Below are 18,979 nucleotides of genomic sequence, written 5' to 3' on the forward strand. Positions count from 1 at the left end.
TTGTTTTTTTTATCATTCTAAACTGTCTTATTTTGCATATTGATCTCATAGAAATGCCTTTGACAGTTGACTTTATAGTTCAGTATTGGTTTAAATACTTAAGATCCATTACATTTAGAGACTTTTTTCCCCCCACAGAGTTTAGTTTTCACTAAAATACGGTGTCAAGAATTTCAGCGGGAGGCATCAGTTCGCTGCTTTTTTCTGTAATTTCCCTCCAGCTTCAGCTCTCATCCAGATCTAGCACTGCTTTCATGTTTGACCCACTTTTCCAAGACAGAGCCAATGACAAAAAAATAAATAAAAAACGCAGAAGAGAGGCAGAAGGAGAAATTATGAAAATGACACAAGTGGAGGAGAGCTGGAGAGGGATCGAGGCAGAGGTACAATGAGAAGGGGAGACGCGAAAAGTGTGGACAGGAGGAATGAGTGGAGGAGTCGTGAAAAGGAAGAAAACGATACAAGGTGTAAAGACAGAAAGAGAGAGAGAGAGAGAGAGGAAAGGGGGAAACAGAAGGCAAAGCTATAGCGGAGCCTGGGAAGGAGGGGAGTGGGCTGAGCAGGAGGAGGAGGAGGGAAGCTCTGCTTGTCTTAATAAAACGAGTGTATGTGAAAGGAGGTGCTGAAAACGTTAGACTGAGCCGAGAGAGAGCTGTGTTACAAGAGAGAGAGAGAGAGAGAGAGAGAGAGAGAGAGAGAGAGAGAGAGAGAGAGAGAGAGAGAGAGAGAGAGTGAGGGGCAAAGAATAGAACGAGCATTGTGTTGCTGCTGAGAGAGAACCCATGTCTGCACAAAGAGGTAGGTGTACTGCTATGACTGGCTCACACACACACACACACACACACATACACACACACAAACACACGGGAGCAGGAAGTCCTTCTGACCCAACAGAGGGATAAACCAGAAGTCCCTACAGTACATGTAAAGTGTCAGGTGAGTGCGTGTTCTCTTCAGATTGTGTGACTTGCTTCACTGCATGTAGCAGCTGTGTAACAGTGTGAGACTTTTCCATAACATGTGTGGACTGTGTGGTAGAAGCAGGTGCCTCCATTGTGTGTGTGTGTGTGTGTGTGTGTGTGTGTGTGTTTTGCCTGTGGGATTCTATGCTCTCATGTCGCTGAGGATACTGGCTCACTTTCAGATCATGTGAGATTTATTGTACTTTATATGAAAGCATGTGACTGACAGTCTGTGTGCAGTGTTATCTGATTTGATAGAGTTTGATAATGACTACATCTGATCCTTGACCTAATATCTCACTGATGTTCAAATAGCTACACACATCTTTTTTTCCCCCAACAATATTTTCAGTATGTTAAACAAAGAAAGAGGCATTTAAGAGCAGACTTTGACATTATTACTACCTGTGTATTACTAAACGGTCTAGGTATACATGAATTGAAGAATGTTTCTTCAACTAAAAAATTTAAACACAACAAATGATCATATTTGACGAAATTTGAGCCAAAAGGTTATTTTTAAAAATTGAAATTGTACGAGTGTCGATTTTCGAAACTGAACTTTAAGATTCACGTCTGTTTCTGCCTATAACCTGATAGTGGTATTATTTTGTTTGAATAAATACATGTTTCTCACCTACCGTTAGTCTTCTAAGTTAATAAAAGTGTTGTGTAAGTGCAAAAAGCAGAAACGTCCGAGAACTGAAAGCAGAACTGTTTGTTTTCTATTCAGGCAACTTAAACTTTCAAAGCATACTTTTCCAATTTGTTGACTCCTAAAGAGGATTGTTGTTTGCTCTTCAGGCACTAGAATCAAGAATGTTTAGAGAATCCCAAAGATGTACACACACGTCAAATTTGTTTGCACAAATTGGCTGATACCTCTTCTGAACTTTCAGGATGAGAAACATGGCTCTCTGGTGTATCAAAGGTCAGTTCAACGGATTTATTCGCCATCCAAAGTTTGGGTTGAACATCGAGACAGACAATTTCAACATATTTCGTACATTGTTGCCTCCAACTTAATGGAGCTCATGGGCATTTAATTTACTTTTTGAATTTTACTTTTCAAAACGGATTCTATTTAACTCCAGCCAATAGTTTTGAAGCAAAAAAAAAAGAAAGACAGACAAATGGACTGTAATGTTTTAAAATGAAAGACGCTCCATGCTCAAAGTAGATGAAAAGTTCAGTAGCCAAAGAGAAACAATAACACTCTCTCAAATCAACTTATTAGAGTTCTTTAAAGTTCAACCGTAAACTGACTTGTATGCCGCTTTTCTAGTCGTCTGACAACTCAAAGCGCTCTTACATTACATGTCACATTCGCACCGCTTTCACACACTGATGGCAGAGGCTTCAACATGAAGTGATCATTCACCACCAAGGGTACTACTCCATTGATATGATGCAGTGGGAGCAATTGAAGGTTCAGTGTCTCGCTCAAGGGCACTTCAACATGTGGCTGTGTGAGCTGGGGATCAAACCCCTAACCTGCTGTTGAGAGGCAGCGATCTCCATCATCATTCATACATCCATCATCATTTGTCTGGATTGAAATTGTCTTATACCCTCTCTCTCTCTCTCTCACTCTCTCTCTCTCTCTCTATTACATACAAAAGCAAACCAGACCATTAGAGAGAGCCTGACTGTGTCTATATCATTGTTATTCTAACCCTGCTTCGGGGTAGGTGAACAAGGCATTAACAGAATTTAATTAATGTAAACTTGCTCATAGCTGTTCTTCTTTGCTGTTGATGCTGTCCATATGACCTATTTTACTGTTCTTTTGGAGCTGCTGTAACACCTGAATTTCCCCCATTGGGGATCAATAAAGTCTATCCTTATCCTTTTTTTAAATTTCCATGCCACTTATTTATTGTGAGATGCAGGTAAATTAAGGAGGAGATTGCTTTAATTGGGAAATGAACATGTATACATGTACAAGACAAGGTCAGCAAAGAGATTAATTGCCCGCCTCAACATGGGTTGCCAAATCCCCCCTGCCCCCCCAGAATGTTCTTTAAAAGAATTTTCAGGTCATTTATATGTCTAAAGTGTTTAGACGATTCCCCCAAAGTGTATACAGAAGAGAGATGTGCTATATTATTTCACTTCACTGAGGGATGTGCAAATTCTTAGAAAATGATCCAACACTACCAATGTTTTTTTTTTCTCTGCTGAAGGTTATAGGTAGCTGAGCCCACCCCGGGGTCAGTGTCAGCGTATGCTTTAGCTGAGGTCAGACTAGACCGAACACTTCTCTGTGGCAGCAGGACATGCTTCCTCTCATTTATCATAGCGCGCCGACAGAGGTTCCCTTTTTACAGGAAGCAGCAGACGGTGCCCTTTCACAATAGTTAGAACAAGAATATTTATAGAGCTGCTAAGTGTGTTGTCTCGTTATAGGGACAAAAAAGTTTCCTGGTTAACTGGAAAAAAAGTAGCACAAAGCCCAGTGACAACTCAAGGCCGCTCTGTTCACAGGCACAATGTGGTGTGTGTGTGAGTGTATGTGTGTGTGTGCTTCTGTGGGAAGCGTTTTTATTAGCACTAAGTTGTTTTTTGTGGGTGTATTTTCATTTGTGTTCCGTTTCGGAACAGTCCATCGACTCTAGCGAACATAATTGAACACAAGAGTTCAATGTTTCTAAACTTCAAATCCATCATTTTAAAGACTTTACTTTCCAATAATGTCTTCTTCTATAATTGGAAAAAATAGGTTTTTTGCCTTAGAGCATGCCTCTTGTATATGCCTCTAAGGCATGCATGCCTCTTTTGCATATAGGCAACTCAATATGCAATTACAACTTTGAGCTACTCGAGTGTTTCAGCATCAACCATTTTGACACTTCCTGACCAACCCATTTGTTTGCAACACCTGTTTTTGTAATTGCTTTTTAGCTCCAGGTATACCAGTGAAACAGCTCATAGTATTTCAATTTATTAATAATAATTACGTACAACTTTACTCCTTTTTTTTTCTATTATTATGTCACCCCATACCTCCTCTCAGTTTTGATTATTTCTTCCCTTCTTAAACTGCCTTGCGCAGCCGCAGAATTAAGAATTAAGAACTTTAAATGTGTATATAATGTGTATATTTACACTGCTTTTATTTCCGGACATTACCTTCAAAATCTGTATTTTTCCCCTTATATTTACTTGAAAGCTTTAAACGCCTGTTGTACAGTAAGGCGTGTTGTGGTGGCCCAATCTAGCCGAGTCATGTGTTTGTTCCACAATGTTCATGTTTCCAAACATGGGCATATGACTTGTTAGTCTAACCACAAAAGCAGAACAACAAATGTCAGATCAGACCTTGCTGGGATGTTGTTGCCTTGTCGTCCCTGTCATTACGAAACCACACGGTCGATCCCCAACTGTGCCACACTTTGACTCATGTCCCGAGTGTGGAAAAAAAACAAGCCTCTTGGTATGTGCTGATTCATTTTTTTTTCTACCTCTCTTTTGTTATTCCATCGCTTTTTCTCAGGAGTTTTATGGGCCCAGTTACAAATCAGCAGGGTTGTGGACTCTGTTAGGTCATATCTCGTAAAATATATAACAAGAACAAGCTGGACTGCAACATATTGCCTGTAAAAACTCCAGAGTTGTTACAGTCTTTGTATACAGTATTGCATGATGTCAGAGCCAATGTTTGAGATGTGCATCTTGGACTTTTTGCACATTGACGTGAGTGTGTATCTATGTTTGTTTGTATGAGTCCTTAAGCGAGGTGCTTTTGAAACTGTATTGGTAAAATGAGGTCATTTGCCTGGACTTGTGTATTAAATATCCTTCTTTAGAATCGGGACAGAATCAGGACAGTGACCGGCTGCTGTGCCAGAGCGCTTGTTTATTCTGTGTATTTACGTGTTTGTTTTGAAAGCTACAAAGGAAGCTAATGGAGGCGTTTCTAGTTGACTAGTTTCCTGGTCGCTTAAACAGAAATTTCAATGTAAGACTAATTGAATTGTCTAACAAGAAAAAAACAACAACAGTCAATTGAGCACAGTTCATTTTGAAATTGTCTGCAGGTAAATGATGTGATTTGGTTTGCTGAGTGTTGCTAACGCCAGCCTGTGGTCCTTCCTGCTGGTGCTAAATGTGTTAAAGGTTAATGCAGTCGATATGTCAGTTCAACCAGACTGCCTATGTACATTTTATTATTATGGGAGGGAAAGTTTTGGGGGGGGGGTTTTGTGCCTGTTTTGGAGACAGGAATAAGATACTGTCAAGCTGCACTGCTACTATGAGATGCTAACGGTTCACTGTGCTTGTTTATATCTGGGTTGTAGAGAGGCCAGAGCTGTCTCACTAACCAACGGTCACAGCCAGTCAATTTTGACAGATATTTGAGTTTAAGACCACAACTAGGTGTTACGTAGACTTCATCATTGTTGGAGATTAAAAGAAGGAGTTGGAAATGATTCGCCAGAGTCTGGACTTGAAATTATGACTGAGTTGATTGTTTGGCATCTTGAGAGGAAACTCCAATGTTAGGCAACGATGCCAGTGAGCCCAGGGACTAATGATTAGCCAATCAGCACCCTAAGCAGACAACAGCTGTTGTCAAGCACTGGTGAGCCTTGTGTTGACAATGTGAAAGAAGGAAGGTAGTTTACAAACAATTATGCCAGCTAACATGATTTGCTTGGCTTCTACAAGAAAAGAGAAGAATTTTCTCTGTTCGTTTTCACACCTAAAACAACGGCAAATCCAATACATTGGCGCTGACTCAGCATGTGGTGAGTTTTACAAATGAGTGCTGACTTCACATCAGATTATGAGTCATGCAGACTTTGTCTCTAACTAAATAGTTCACCTTGAAATATTTTAGTTGTGCAATATCGGAATAAAGATATAAATGGATTAAAACAAGTTGACAAGTTTGTACGATATAATTTAATGGATTGAATGTAGTCAGTGAGCATTAGCCGTTACGTTATTTTTAAATGTCGAAGTTGTTGAACAATGTTTTTGTAGGTTAATGATCTGACTGCTGCTCATCTAAGCAACACTGACTTTTTTTCTGCAGGCAAAAGAACTTTATTAAACCTGGAGTTTCCCTCCAAATTGCTTTTTCTTGAAGCGTCCTTCTAAACCAGACCAATACAATTTAGTGAGAAAAATGCTCTGTTATTTACTTATCTTGCCAGAAATCTATAAAAAATGCTTCAAATATTTGCATTAAACTCATAAAAAGGGCGAGACGCCGAGTGATAGCAGAAGTTGTTTACCCCTACTGTCTTCCTGTCGCCCTCACCTTCCCTCTACATTCATGGTCACACAGGCGTCCCAATTGACAGAGTTAGGACTGAATTAGTTTGGGATATGATAACATGTAGCAGTTATTATTAGGGATGCATTAGGGTCATACAATCATTCACAATCAGATATACAAAATTGGTGTGAGTGAGGTCTAAACGCCTGTGTTCCAGTCCGTGCTGATGTCCCTTTATGATCTGACGCTTTTAATTTACTGCTCAGGTAAGCCCTGTTTTCTGTCTCAGCATGTGTGTTTGTAACTGTGTTCAGCCAACTGCCAACAGTGTCGTCATCACTGAGTGATTGCACCTTATGCAACAATCTTTCCCTACTTTAAAGTAAAAGCAAAAAAAGGACTTTGGCTTTAATCTCTACCAAAACACTTTCCTCAAAGTCAACAACGCCTGGAAGGAAGGGAGAAGTTCAGGTCAGCCCAGTGAACCTCCTGCTCTTGCCACTTCCCTCGCAGACTTGGATTATCACCATAGAGAAGCTGGAGTTTGTTGTTGGAGCCAGATGTCATTAACAGAGTCATTCATTAATGCCAAAGCTTGTTATTCATGATACAGTCAGACACACTGCAGATGTTCACATGCATTTCAGATTTACCAGACTAACTCTCTGCGTAACGTCAGTATAAATCAAGGCATGCGAAAGAGTCGTAAAACGTAAACGTAAATGTAAACATATGTTGAAACCTCATGTGGTTTCATTCATGCTGCAGTGTGGTCGCATGTCTTGGAAGAAAGGTTTGATGAATCCCACAATGCCACTGAAGCAACACACTAGTCTTGTATGATTAGAATCAGACAGTCATGCAGGCAAGGTTTTGTGGTTTAACCAAGACTGGATCAGGATAAGCCTTTCATCACGCTCGTGTACTTGTGTGTTGTGTCGTGTCCATTGTCTTGGCCTTTTTTTTTTTCACTTTTATACCAACAATTTCAAAAAGATTTCCCCCATACCATCTAAAAAATTAAAGACAACTGAAAGAAGGTTTTTTTTCACAATATAATGGCTATCAAGTTTAATATGTTTTTGGCGTGTGAGCTGCACCAGCTGTCACTTTCTTTCATTCACCATACATTAATATTTGCTGCCGTCTGATTTGACATTATCACCACAGTTTTAAAATAAAGAAAGCCTCACAAATAGCTTCAAATATATTATATATTTTTTAAGCCAAATATATTGTTATTGATTTTTTATGGAAAAAATTCACAGATTGCCAATTTTCGGGCCAATGGAGAACATTTTTAAGCTGCATTGCAAAGAAACCTTTTCCTTTGTGGCTCTTTCCCAAATTCTGCATCAAAATAAAAACTTAAAAGCTACAAAAAAACACTTAGTGAAGCCTTTTAAGCACATGCACTCTAATTCCATAATGGGCATGATGGGACGAAGCGGAAATGGCGGAAATGTGCCTTTATATCAATGCTACGTGTTACTGGACGTATCAAAGAATGAGAGATAAGAACATGCACTAGAAAAAGAGTAATAAGCAGCTTTCACGATGTGCACGGCAATCACACCAGTTGCTCATCGGCCCCAGCCTTACAATCACAGTTAAGTTTCCTAAATGCTGCTGTTCACACGTGCTCAACCCAACTTGAATGGCACAAAAAGAAATGTGTATGGTAAAAAAAAAAAAATCCCCCATTTGCATTCAGAAATGCAGATCCACCTGAGAATTTTGTGAAGTTTTCAGGAGTTTTATGTACATTAATTTTGGCTTATGTTGAAAGTGTGCACGCAGAATGCTGACATGAGTTAATCTACAATAGAGAAATATCGGCCAGGAGACGAATCAGACAAAAACAAAGAACTTAAGGCTATTTAAATGGCATAATTCTTGCTGTCGTCATAGAGGATCATTCATGAAATGGTAACAAAAGCTGGGCGTGCACTAACATGATACTGAGACTTAAACCAAGAATGTTTTGTGGCTTGTTTGTTTTAAATGTCAGGTGTCTTAGCCTGACAGTAAGCCCTAGTTGTCTCTTACCTGAGTTAGCCCAACTCCACCCAGACTGTGCCACCTCAGCCAACAGAGCTGTAAACTGATAGCCATGAAAACACTGAGATACTTAAGGGTGACATCAAGTGTCTGTTATTTTCTAGAGCCATAAGTGTTATCATGGGGGGGGGGGGTGCGCGCCATGGTGGTTTATATTTTGAATCATTCATTTATTTGATTTCAAGCTTGAGAGGAAATCGAGACTTTAAAGATTTAATTTGTGCATTTGCATGAAAGCTGTTACAGAAACAACACCAAATGGAAGGTGAAAAATGTGTTCTCATTCACCGAGTGAATTAATAGCCAGACTAGACTGACTAGTCCGACATTCTCTATCTAGTTTGAACACCGCTTTGTAATGTTTAAAAGAGAGAAAAGCAGAGCCATGGAAAAGTGAAACAATTACAGGATACTTCTGGGTGGAGACGACTGCGTGTATGTGAGACGAGTGTATGTGCGTTTCCTTACCGTTGGCTTTGACTCACACAGCTCCCTCCAGACTAGGAAAAGTTAGGGAGTGATACGACATATTTCAATTTAGCATTGACAGTGTGTCTCCCGTGCATGTTTAAATATGTGCGATCTTGTATCTACACGCTTGCAGCGAGAGAGGCAAGTGACAGAATGTAACAGTGAATAGTGGGGCAAATTGGCATGCAAGACATGATTTGAAACAGCAGACTCAAAAGCACACATACACACTTGCACGCGCACACTCTCTGCACCAAGCCCCCCTTTCTTCTAAAACACACACGAGACGCACACACACTGACCCAGAGAAAAGCAGGGGATTCCAATCCGTCACACAGATGACATCACAGCCTGCAAGTAATAAAAAACAGCCAAACAAGGGAGTCCCCACTTCCCCTCCCTCCTACACATCTCACAGAGAGAGGGAGAGAGAGGGAGAGAGAGAGAGAATGCTGGGGCTCTCATTAGTTAACAGAGAGAAAAGGAGAGTCCATTTTAAGGGGGCCACATGCACACAAAAAGTGCACTGACACACGCACAAACTCACTCTAGTGTCTCCATAGAGACAGGCTCTGCTTCCCCAGCTTGGAGAGGAAATGCCAAACTCTGTGTTCCACTAGAAATACACACACACACACACACACACACACACACACAGCTCTTTTTGAGCCTCTGTCCGGCCCGATGGAAAAACCTCTCATCTTATCACCCTGCTACCTCCCTCTGTCCATTCTTTCCTTTTCCTGTCTTTTGCAGATTTTCCTCTCCTCTCCACTTCCACTCTCCCTCCCTCCCTCCCTCCCTCCCTCCCTCCCTCCCTCCCTCTCTCTCTCTATCTCTCTCTCTCTCTCGTTCTCAGTCTCTTGCTCTCCCCTCTCAGTTGTAAGTTCATTGAAGTAGACAGCAGAGGTAAGTACTCTCTTCCGCTCTGTGCTCGCTGCCTTTAGCTCGGTGTAACTTTCAGTCTCTGTGTGTTTTCCCACAGTGGACAAAGGTTAGGTTTGTTGTCCCTGCTGCAGAAAAAAAAAAAAACATGTGAGTGTACCTGTGTGTTTATGTTGTTTGTGCATTACTGACATGTGTACAGCACTCTACAGTGCGGTCTGTTTCTATAAGGTTTGTGTGTACGAGGCTTTCACGTGCACCTAGATAGAGTCTGCCGGTTTACTCATCCTGGTTTTATTCAAACAACCATGTGTGTATGTGAGTGTGTTTGGATAAAGTTGGTATCTGTTAACTCCCTTTTTTGTCCTCTTATAAACACTGGATATACAAGCTCATGTATTGCACATGTGTGTTTTGTTTAAAGTAGTCTCTTTCAATGTGTACTGAAAAAGAAATTGGAACGAAAATGTAACATTATTTTAATTTAATATTTAAAGCCTACCTGCACCACAATGTGGTAACCAATAGTATGTGTTGGCTGACACTGACTCTTACTTAAAGCATTAATCAGGATATAGGGAAGCAATTCTCTTTTTGATTGAATTCATCCGCTCCTTTGTTTTGTACACACTCTCCACTCTACTTTCCATAATAATGACTGTGAAACCTGTTGCCTTTTTCATCAACTTCCAAAGAGGAAATCTTGTTGATCTTTCAGCATTAGCTAAGTACTTAGGTGGAAATCCCTCTCAAACGCGTGGTTAAAATAACAACATCCCCCCCTCGAGAATCAGAGAACAGCTTGGCTTGAGTTCAGACATTCCAAATCAGAAATCCATCTGTAGTCGTTGGTTACAAAACAACACAATTAAACACTCTCTATGCAACACCCGGGAGAAGGGTCATACATCAAAGAACACAAGCTGTGACATCACCCACATCTGGACGCAAGACGTACGACTAACACTCCTCATTTTTTCCTCTTTTTTTTTTTTTGTCCCCATCTTCCTCTGTTTCGTCTCCGGCTACCCCTCTCACTTCTGCTTCCTGTCTGTCTGTTATTCCCGCCCACGCTCTCAGAGATGAAAGAGAAGAACCCCTGGAAAACGCCTGTGACCATCATCATCACTGTGATTGGTGTCATAGCGATTGTTGCCCTGGTGACGGTAGCAGTTTTGCAGAACAGGCCCCTCCTCCAAAAGTACAAGGTATGGTAGAGGAAAAATGTTAAAATGTTGTATAGCCTGTTCACTTTGTAACAGTGGGATCTCTGTGCAAAGTCCACAGGATAAATATGGTCTCTCATGTCAATATGACCTCAACCTTTACTACTGGTTCTGGGAATGTACGACCAAATAAGGCCAGTGGATGTTGATAAGAATTTTAAATCACCAAGTTAGTCAAATGCAGGCCCAGGTATCAGCTGAACAGAGTAGGTGCTGTTTTATGAAGCACTTCAGCTGAGCAGTAAAATCTATATTCACTTGGGTCTTTTTCATTATTTTACTGAATGTTTAAATTGAAGAGGCGTGTCTGATTTACGTCCCATAGCGCTGACCTGGTTTTCTCCCCTTTCTGTCTCCTCTCCAGTATGGGATTGTGCTGGACGCTGGTTCCTCCCACACAGCTCTGTACATCTATGAGTGGCCGGCAGAGAAGGATAACAACACAGGGAGAGTGGAACAGAAGCACTCGTGCAAAGTCGAAGGTAAAAGGTAGCAGCACACATGAACAACTTCCCCCACATGTTCACACGTACAACCACTGAAGCACTTCAATGTAACATATAAGGAAGAGATTCCATTGTGTCCACATATCCTCTCACAGTAATTACTCCTGAAATAAAAGCAGACAGTCACAACCAAAATGTTTTCTTTATGCAAACTATTAATCAATTCTCAATAAACTTTCAGATTAATTATGATCAAATGCTTGTTTGCTATAAAACACTTACTTGTTAAATACTTTCTTAATACCTAATAGATGATTGAACGTTGTAATTTACAGACATTCATGGCAGCAGAGTTAATTGCTCATCATAAAGATAAAAAGCCCTTCACAATCTTCTGATGACTTTCTCGCTGTGTGATAAGAGTAATAAAGTCATAAGTAAAGTAAAGTAGGGTTTGGCTTTCTTAAAGGTTCTCCACATGTTGTCAATCTGTAAATAATAAGTTCTTCACATGAAGCTAGCAGTGTTTTTTTTTTTTTTTTTTTTACAGCAGTTAAGTGTAGAAGCATTGTGTTAGGCTGTCCTTACTGGAAGTTGTTACACACCTGCCAAATACATCTTCACAACATTTAAAGCCAGATGTTTTGTAGCAACAATTAGCTTCATAAAGTCATTATTATGAGCTTTCAAGCACCTTCAGCGAGGGCGTTACTGAGCAACAAAGAAAGAAACAGCCCCTGTGAAACCACAATAAGTTTTTGGTCAATGAAGTAAACAAACCCTGTCCATGATTAAGTGTTTTATACATATTTGAAGTCAAGTTTGATTTTTTGCTGAGACTGGCATAAAAATCCAAACCAGTGTGCCCAAAAGTCTCAGCCTCAGGCATCTTTTACCAGCTGTTTCTGCTGCAGAGCTACAAAAGCACTTCTCAACTCTTAATGTAATATGTCTATCAGACTTATTCCTTCTGTGAGATGCTCGTCTGTAATTTGATTAAAAAAAAGGATTTTTACCTATCAGAGCACATTCTGCGTATGCCGGCCTCTCTCTTCATGTAATGTACTTTGGTTGTCAAAGTTTGAAGTGGGGCACTTTCATAACAGCAGACAGTGGATTCCCACGGATAATAGGATCGACATGCTCTGAGTGGGGTTCGCTTCAAAGCTGCAGTGCAGATGTTTTACCAAGGCCTGTTTAATGTAAAGCTATACGAGTTTGAGAGGTTTTCAATTGTGCAACATTTCAGATAAAGAGAGTCGTGACCTTATCGTCATTTTTTTCCCCAGGAAGAGTTAGTGAAAGAGTTATAACTGATACCACATTAGGTAGAAGTTGCATGTTCATGCTGGATATCTATTCAGGGCTACCTCTGGCCATAATTTACCCTCTGGGAGGCTCACATAGATTAAGTTAAGTACTTGCTTTAGGTGGAGTGCGTCAGACACGCTTACAGGAAGCAGATAACTTGATAACATTTTCACCAAACTCCCTACTCAACAGTGAACGTCTTTTCCAGCTCTTACATTTTCTACAGATCTCCTTCAACTCTCAAACAGGCCAACATCTCTGATTGTATTCGACAGGAATTTTGACTGAATTGCTTCAAACATCTTTGAACATTTTGCAGGTCCAGGTATCTCCAGCTATGCCTCCGCTCCACTGAAAGCCGGGGAGTCTCTGAAAGCATGCATGCAGGAGGCCGAGCAGTGGGTCCCTGAAAGAAGACACCACGAAACCCCTCTTTACCTGGGGGCCACTGCTGGAATGAGACTGTTAAAGTACGGCACATGTTTACATCAACGTCCCCGTAGTAAAACTTACGTCTAATGACAAGCATTCCTTCTCTTGCTAGCTCTAGGGACCCTAAGTCTTGACGGTGATCAGTGTTTCCACTAGCAGCCAAAGTGCTGTAGTCTGTAGCCTTTTCTGTCCGCCTATTTTGTGATTTATCCGCACATGAACGAAACTGCCAGAGCAGCGAATATGTTACTGTCATATCCATTATATACGACACAGTCTGTCAATTATTTATGGGCTGCTGTATTGATTTGAATTATGGATGTGAATCACTCTAATGAATTTATGTTGTGTGTGCAGTCTGGAGAATAGCTCTGCATCAGATAAGGTCTTCAGAGCTGTGGAGGGAACCCTACAGAAGACTCCCTTCTCCTTTCAAGGAGCAAGAATACTGAGCGGACAGGAGGAGGGCGCCTTCGGCTGGGTCACTGTCAACTACTTGGATGATCGCCTTGAACAGGTACAAGCAACTCTGACCACTTTTAGACAGTGTCACCCAATACCATTACCAGTATTGTAACACTATTGATATCTGTATCAGTACCAAAACACATATCAGCTCAGTCTACATACTTCAAGGTTTAAAGCCATTTTTAATGAAACACCAATAAAAAGAAAGAACGTGATCGCTGATCCTGGTAATGGTACCCAAAAATAATTAAACCGTTGATATTGGTATAAAATGGTCAGTAAACACATCAACAACAGTGAGGTGCTTGCAGAAAGTTGAACGTTAGTTTAAGCTAAAAAAACTGTTTTACCACATAGCATGGAAGGGATACTATGTATCAGCCAATACTCAAGTTAAGACATTATTGTAATTATGTATTGTCAGGAGAGATGATCAGAACATTGCTTCTTTTAGATTCTGATATAGGGATGCATGTCAGTCAATTGGTTCCTGTTGTGCACTGACCTCAATGCCTTTTGTCCCTACTGCAGGGTTTAGAAACCACAGGGGCCCTTGACCTTGGCGGGGCCTCCACTCAGATTAGCTTCATATCTGATAAATTTGACGGCTCGGAATCACAGATCAACTCTGTGACCTTCCGACTCTATGGAAACGACTACAACCTGTACACCCACAGCTTCCTGTGTTACGGGAAAGACCAAGCATTGCGACTGATGCTGGCACACCAGACGCAGGTAAATAAAAATATCTTCTCCTTTTCAACTTTGATAGACTAATTAGATTTAATACGAGATCGAAGAAATAATCATTCTGAGTGATATGAATCTTTGAAACAATATTGACTTTCAATCTAATTAGCTTCCTCTCTCTGACTTACACCTCTTTATCTCTCACTCTATATCCTAGTCAGGTCCAAATTCAATACTAGATCCTTGTTTTCACCCTGGCTACACTTCAACAAAGAACTACTCAGCCCTCTATGACAGCCCCTGCGTGTCGAACAGGAAACCCCAAGGAGCACCTCAGGCATTTACTCAACAGGGAAAAGGAAACTTCCAAGAATGCCAGGACGTGGTCAAAAATGTCTTCAACTTTACCCACTGCAAATACAGCCAATGCTCCTTCAATGGGGTCTTCCAGCCACTTCTGCAGGGGCCATTTGGGGTAAAATAGCTGTTGTTGTTTACTGTGTGCATGCATCAACCATTCCGTTTTTTGCTTTTTTTGCTTAAATTTTTTACGATATTTTGGGAAAACTGTTAACTTGTTGAATGGAAATGAATTTTTAGGGTGGGGCTTTACTTCTCGACATGCATTCAGACTGTTATGATGTAAACTCTTGCAAGCGCAACTTCCTCTTTCCTTTGTCAAAACACCTTCTTGAAACATTCAGTGTTGTTGTGATATTTACACATGTTCTGGGTAAATTTCATAATGTTAACCATAGGTAATAAATTTCCCAATAGACTAGAAATGTGATGATGTAATTTTGGAGGCCAACCCGGAAGTAACTTCGCCATGGGTTCGAACAAGAATTTCCGTATTGGATTTTTGCATGTACTGTTTACAGGTGAACACCATTTATAGGAAGTTTGAAGCGTTAATGCGGCCGAGAGAAGTAAAAAGTTAACGTTATGCTACAATCAACTACACCGTGGCCAGTTGATTCTGATGTCAGGAACGTTATGCTTCATTGATCTATTCAGCAGTTTTGACAAGCTAGCAAAACCGTAGCTCAACAAGAGGTTTATTAACCTAATATTAGCGAAACTACTATCTACTTTTAAGTCACAGACAGGTCTGAGTCATGGAGGTCAGCAAAAGCCTTCTGCGTCAAAATGTTAGTGCTAAGTATTATTTATTTATAAAGGGGTTTCCTCGTAGTTTATGTCTTTTAGACTTATCTTTTCCTTCCCGCCTCTCACTCTGTAGGCTTTCTCTGCTTACTACTTTGTGATGAACTTCCTCAACCTGACCGACACATCCATCCCTCTGGACACTGTCAAGGAAAAGCTAACAAGCTACTGTGCTACTCCTTGGAGTCAGGTCAGTGTATACAGGACATAAAAAAACCCCTTCCGCCATATCTATCATATCATCATATCTACTTTCCTGTCTTTAACTTGTCCTACAGTCTCTCAGTACTTCTCATTTGTTTTTGAACAGATTATACAGCAGCATCCCAAGGTTAAGGTGAAATATCTGGCTGACTATTGTTTCTCTGGCACGTACATCCTCACTCTGCTAACAGAAGGATACAACTTCACCTCAGAGAGCTACTCGGATATTAAATTCATCAAAAAGGTCAGCAGATCACTGTCCACTCCTTTCCTGTTTAACACACCCAATAGCCCAGACTTCCTGATTTCCGTCATAAAATATTGGTTACATGCTTTTCCTAGCATGGAATCTGATTTGACAAGAGGCACTTAAAGAGTGAGGAGAGAGTAAAACAGCACTTTTAACTACAGTATCTCCCCGCCTAGGTGTTCTGAATAACGTAAATTAACATCTCAATAAGCAAATGGCCTTCGTCATAATTGTCTTCCAGGCAGAGAGGCAGAAAGGAGGATTTTTTCCCTCAGTGTTTGCATCTAATTTGATCTGAAAAAAGGAGATTAAGGTACAAATAAAAAGAAGCTGCTCTTTACTAAGGTATACCAAGTGTGTAAGAAAATGTATTTCTTGGCAGGGCAAGTTCCCCTCAAGTTCGCACAACTTTAGATGTTTGACTCTTTGTTTCTTGTAAAACCTTATGTATTAAAGGAACATCACACTGGAGATGGCGCTGTTGTGCTAAATATAAGCAGAGCTATGATCATCCTTGTCTGAATTACAGCAGTACTGAAATGAACGACAAAAATCCCTCCTGTTTGATATTGCTTAATAAATACAAATAAGATGTGTTTTTTTTATAGCTTACAGTTGACTGTCTTTGATTGTTAGCCTTTACATTACTTTGTCCATCTACTGAGCTCCTAGTTGACCATTCAGCACTTTCAAACACATACTTTAACAACATCACCAGCCAAACACTGTAATGGATTGCCCAACTGAAACACAAACTGTGTTATCCATCAAATACTGGCTCTCAGTCTAGCTTTAAGCAATCCTATCAGCGAAAATCAGACAAATCCAAGACACCTGATACACACTTCCTCAGGTCAAAGACAGTGGTGTTAAGGAATTGACCGTTATAGTAAATGGTAATGTGGTTATTTCTTCTAGAAAAGACAGTGTTTGAGCTTCTGAAGAATCCAAACAGCTACAATGACTCTGCTGACAGACCGCCATCAAACAAATGTTGGTTTCCTGCTTTTAAAATCAAGACAAAGGGGAACTCTTCAAATGTATCTGCCAATGTCTTATAATGCACCAAAAGCCTCATTTACACACCAGCTGCCTAACACTATGCCTTAGAATAATAATAAGTGAGATATGAACAGATTTATTGTTACAAATTAATTCCCATCTTAGCTGTAACTTGAAACAGATTCTCTCATTGTGATAGGCCAATCAGGATTTTCCAAAGAATCTTAGTAGGAAAGGCAGTTTGCAATCTGCCTCCTTTCCACTGATTCGACATCACATTTTTCTTCCACAAGGAGGAGCCAGGAAATTGGACCACCAGCCATGTGATTAATGTACGATCTTTGCTTCCACAAAGACACAGCAGCAGCCCCACAAACATATCATCAGTGTGGGGAGATAAATGAACTGTGTCTATGGATAGGAATGCTCTACAATACATGCAAGCCAAATTCCCTGTTACTAAAAACCAGCAAGAACAGCCTTAATAATGGTATAAAACAATATAAAGAGGCGTAGATGTTTTCTATAACATCTTACCTGATTCCTTACACACACACACACACACACACACACACACACACACACACACACACACACACACATAATAATGATAATTAAAGCTATTGACCACTCTTTTTTTTTTCTTCTTTTTTTTTATAATTTCCACAAGATAGCAGCAACGTGACCAATATTATCTGCTGCTTGAGATCTGTATATTGCAGTGATACAGCATTAGGAGTCTTGGGGGAGATTAAAATAAAAAAATATCATGAAGTCACTTCAATCGTCCAACATGATTCAGATTACATAATTTACATAAGCAAAACTACATTTCTGTTGGGCAGTGGGCCCATCAGAGAATAAACCTTCATAGAGGCAAATAAGGTGGTGAACAAACACATCTGGAATGACCTACACAAACACAAAGTAATTTAACACTTAGAAATAATGTCAGCAATCCCATTAAATCAAAGCCTATATTCAATTAAGTGAGGTTGTATAAACATCACCAATTGTTTTAGAGTACTGTCTGATACATTTAAAGCTTAATACAAGTTAATAAATAAATAAAATAAATCCTCTATGTAAGTTAAAGTATCTCATATCATAGTGTATTTATTTAGTGTATTTACTCTGTTATTTTTTCCTTCCTGTGTTTGTGTGCAGATAAAAGGCAGTGATGCAGGCTGGACTCTGGGCTACATGTTGAATCTGACCAACATGATTCCAGCTGAGGCTCCTGACTCCCCCCCTCTACCACACGCCGGCTACGTTTCTATAGTCACCATTATGGCAATACTGCTCTTTATCCTCTTCATCGTTAGCCTGCGTCCTCTATGGCCCCGTTGTTCCAAACAGCCCCAGATCGTATAAACACACACACACACACAAATATATATATATATTAATTTGAGAAGGGGAATATCTGTGAGGGCCTGTTCGTGTGAAGTATCTCCCGATTTGTGAAACGATAGTCGACTGTACATTTCCCAGATTCTGTCGGGAGGTCTAAGGTCAAAATCTGCTGCACTACGACAGTCCCATAGCTCATGTGGATTCAAGGACATTTCAGAAGGACGAAACCTTTCTCTCTCAGGGGAGTGAGTTCTGCTTCTCTGGTTGAAGGACATTCTCTGTGTGTGTTTGTTTGTGTGTGTATGTGTGAGTCTGAATGTGTGAGTGTGAATGCCTGCTTGATTGTGTGTTCCCACATCAGTTTGCATGTTGGTGTCTTGAATTATGATGTGAATATGTTAATGTATAAATAAAATAACCCAAGTTTATATAAAAGTTTGATATGCTTGTCATGTGTACATTTTTTAAGTCATATAATCAGGTATAAGTTTAACGTTGCATGATTTGATTGTTCTTTATTTAGAGTTGACTTGATTCAAATACAATTACTATTCAGATTTTTATTAATACCTTAAAATATACAAAATAACAATGGAAATAGAAGAAAAAATATATTTGGAAGACATCTTGAATTTTCCCCTTTTTTTGAGTTGCTTTTGATCACTATCTACAAAGACATGACATAAAACATACTTTAAACAGCACAGGACTAGGACTACTATAACTGGGGCAGCTGTGCCAAAAGGTAGCCTAATAAAAAGTGTAACATGTAACATTGTGTCCCCTCACCTTCAGGTGTAACACTAACATGTTCTTTCAGT

The 18,979-nt window shown here is 40.1% G+C and overlaps 1 protein-coding gene across 5 annotated transcripts; it reads left to right on the forward strand.

Annotated features, from left to right (window-relative positions):
* Nucleotides 1–302: 302 nt before the first annotated feature.
* entpd1 (ectonucleoside triphosphate diphosphohydrolase 1) lies at nucleotides 303–18,599 on the forward strand. 5 transcript variants are annotated; one of them, XM_079333608.1, is made up of 11 exons: nucleotides 303–656; nucleotides 693–798; nucleotides 10,687–10,814; nucleotides 11,197–11,314; nucleotides 12,909–13,059; nucleotides 13,379–13,538; nucleotides 14,021–14,224; nucleotides 14,397–14,654; nucleotides 15,423–15,536; nucleotides 15,657–15,794; nucleotides 17,970–18,599. In XM_079333608.1, exons 2-11 carry the CDS (start codon nucleotides 783–785, stop codon nucleotides 18,174–18,176), a joined length of 1,494 nt encoding a protein of 497 aa, XP_079189734.1. In that variant the 5' UTR covers nucleotides 303–656; nucleotides 693–782; the 3' UTR covers nucleotides 18,177–18,599. The 5 variants fall into 5 exon arrangements, with proteins under 5 accessions (XP_079189734.1, XP_079189735.1, XP_079189736.1 ...); XM_079333609.1 differs by having other exon boundaries at nucleotides 699–798; XM_079333610.1 differs by lacking the exons at nucleotides 303–656; nucleotides 693–798 and adding an exon at nucleotides 836–936.
* Nucleotides 18,600–18,979: the final 380 nt, after the last annotated feature.

Source organism: Symphodus melops, assembly GCF_947650265.1.
Source record: "Symphodus melops genome assembly, chromosome: 21".
In the NCBI taxonomy this organism is placed as follows: domain Eukaryota; kingdom Metazoa; phylum Chordata; class Actinopteri; order Labriformes; family Labridae; genus Symphodus; species Symphodus melops.

Excerpts from the sequence above, each read along its gene's own strand:
- entpd1 (XM_079333607.1), top strand. The coding sequence starts at position 5,599 with ATGCCAGCTAACATGATTTGCTTGGCTTCTACAAGAAAAGAGAAGAAT. Across the intron at positions 14,225-14,396 it reads TGCTGGCACACCAGACGCAG|TCAGGTCCAAATTCAATACT; the intron begins GTAAATAAAAAT and ends TCTATATCCTAG. Across the intron at positions 14,655-15,422 it reads TTCTGCAGGGGCCATTTGGG|GCTTTCTCTGCTTACTACTT; the intron begins GTAAAATAGCTG and ends CTCACTCTGTAG.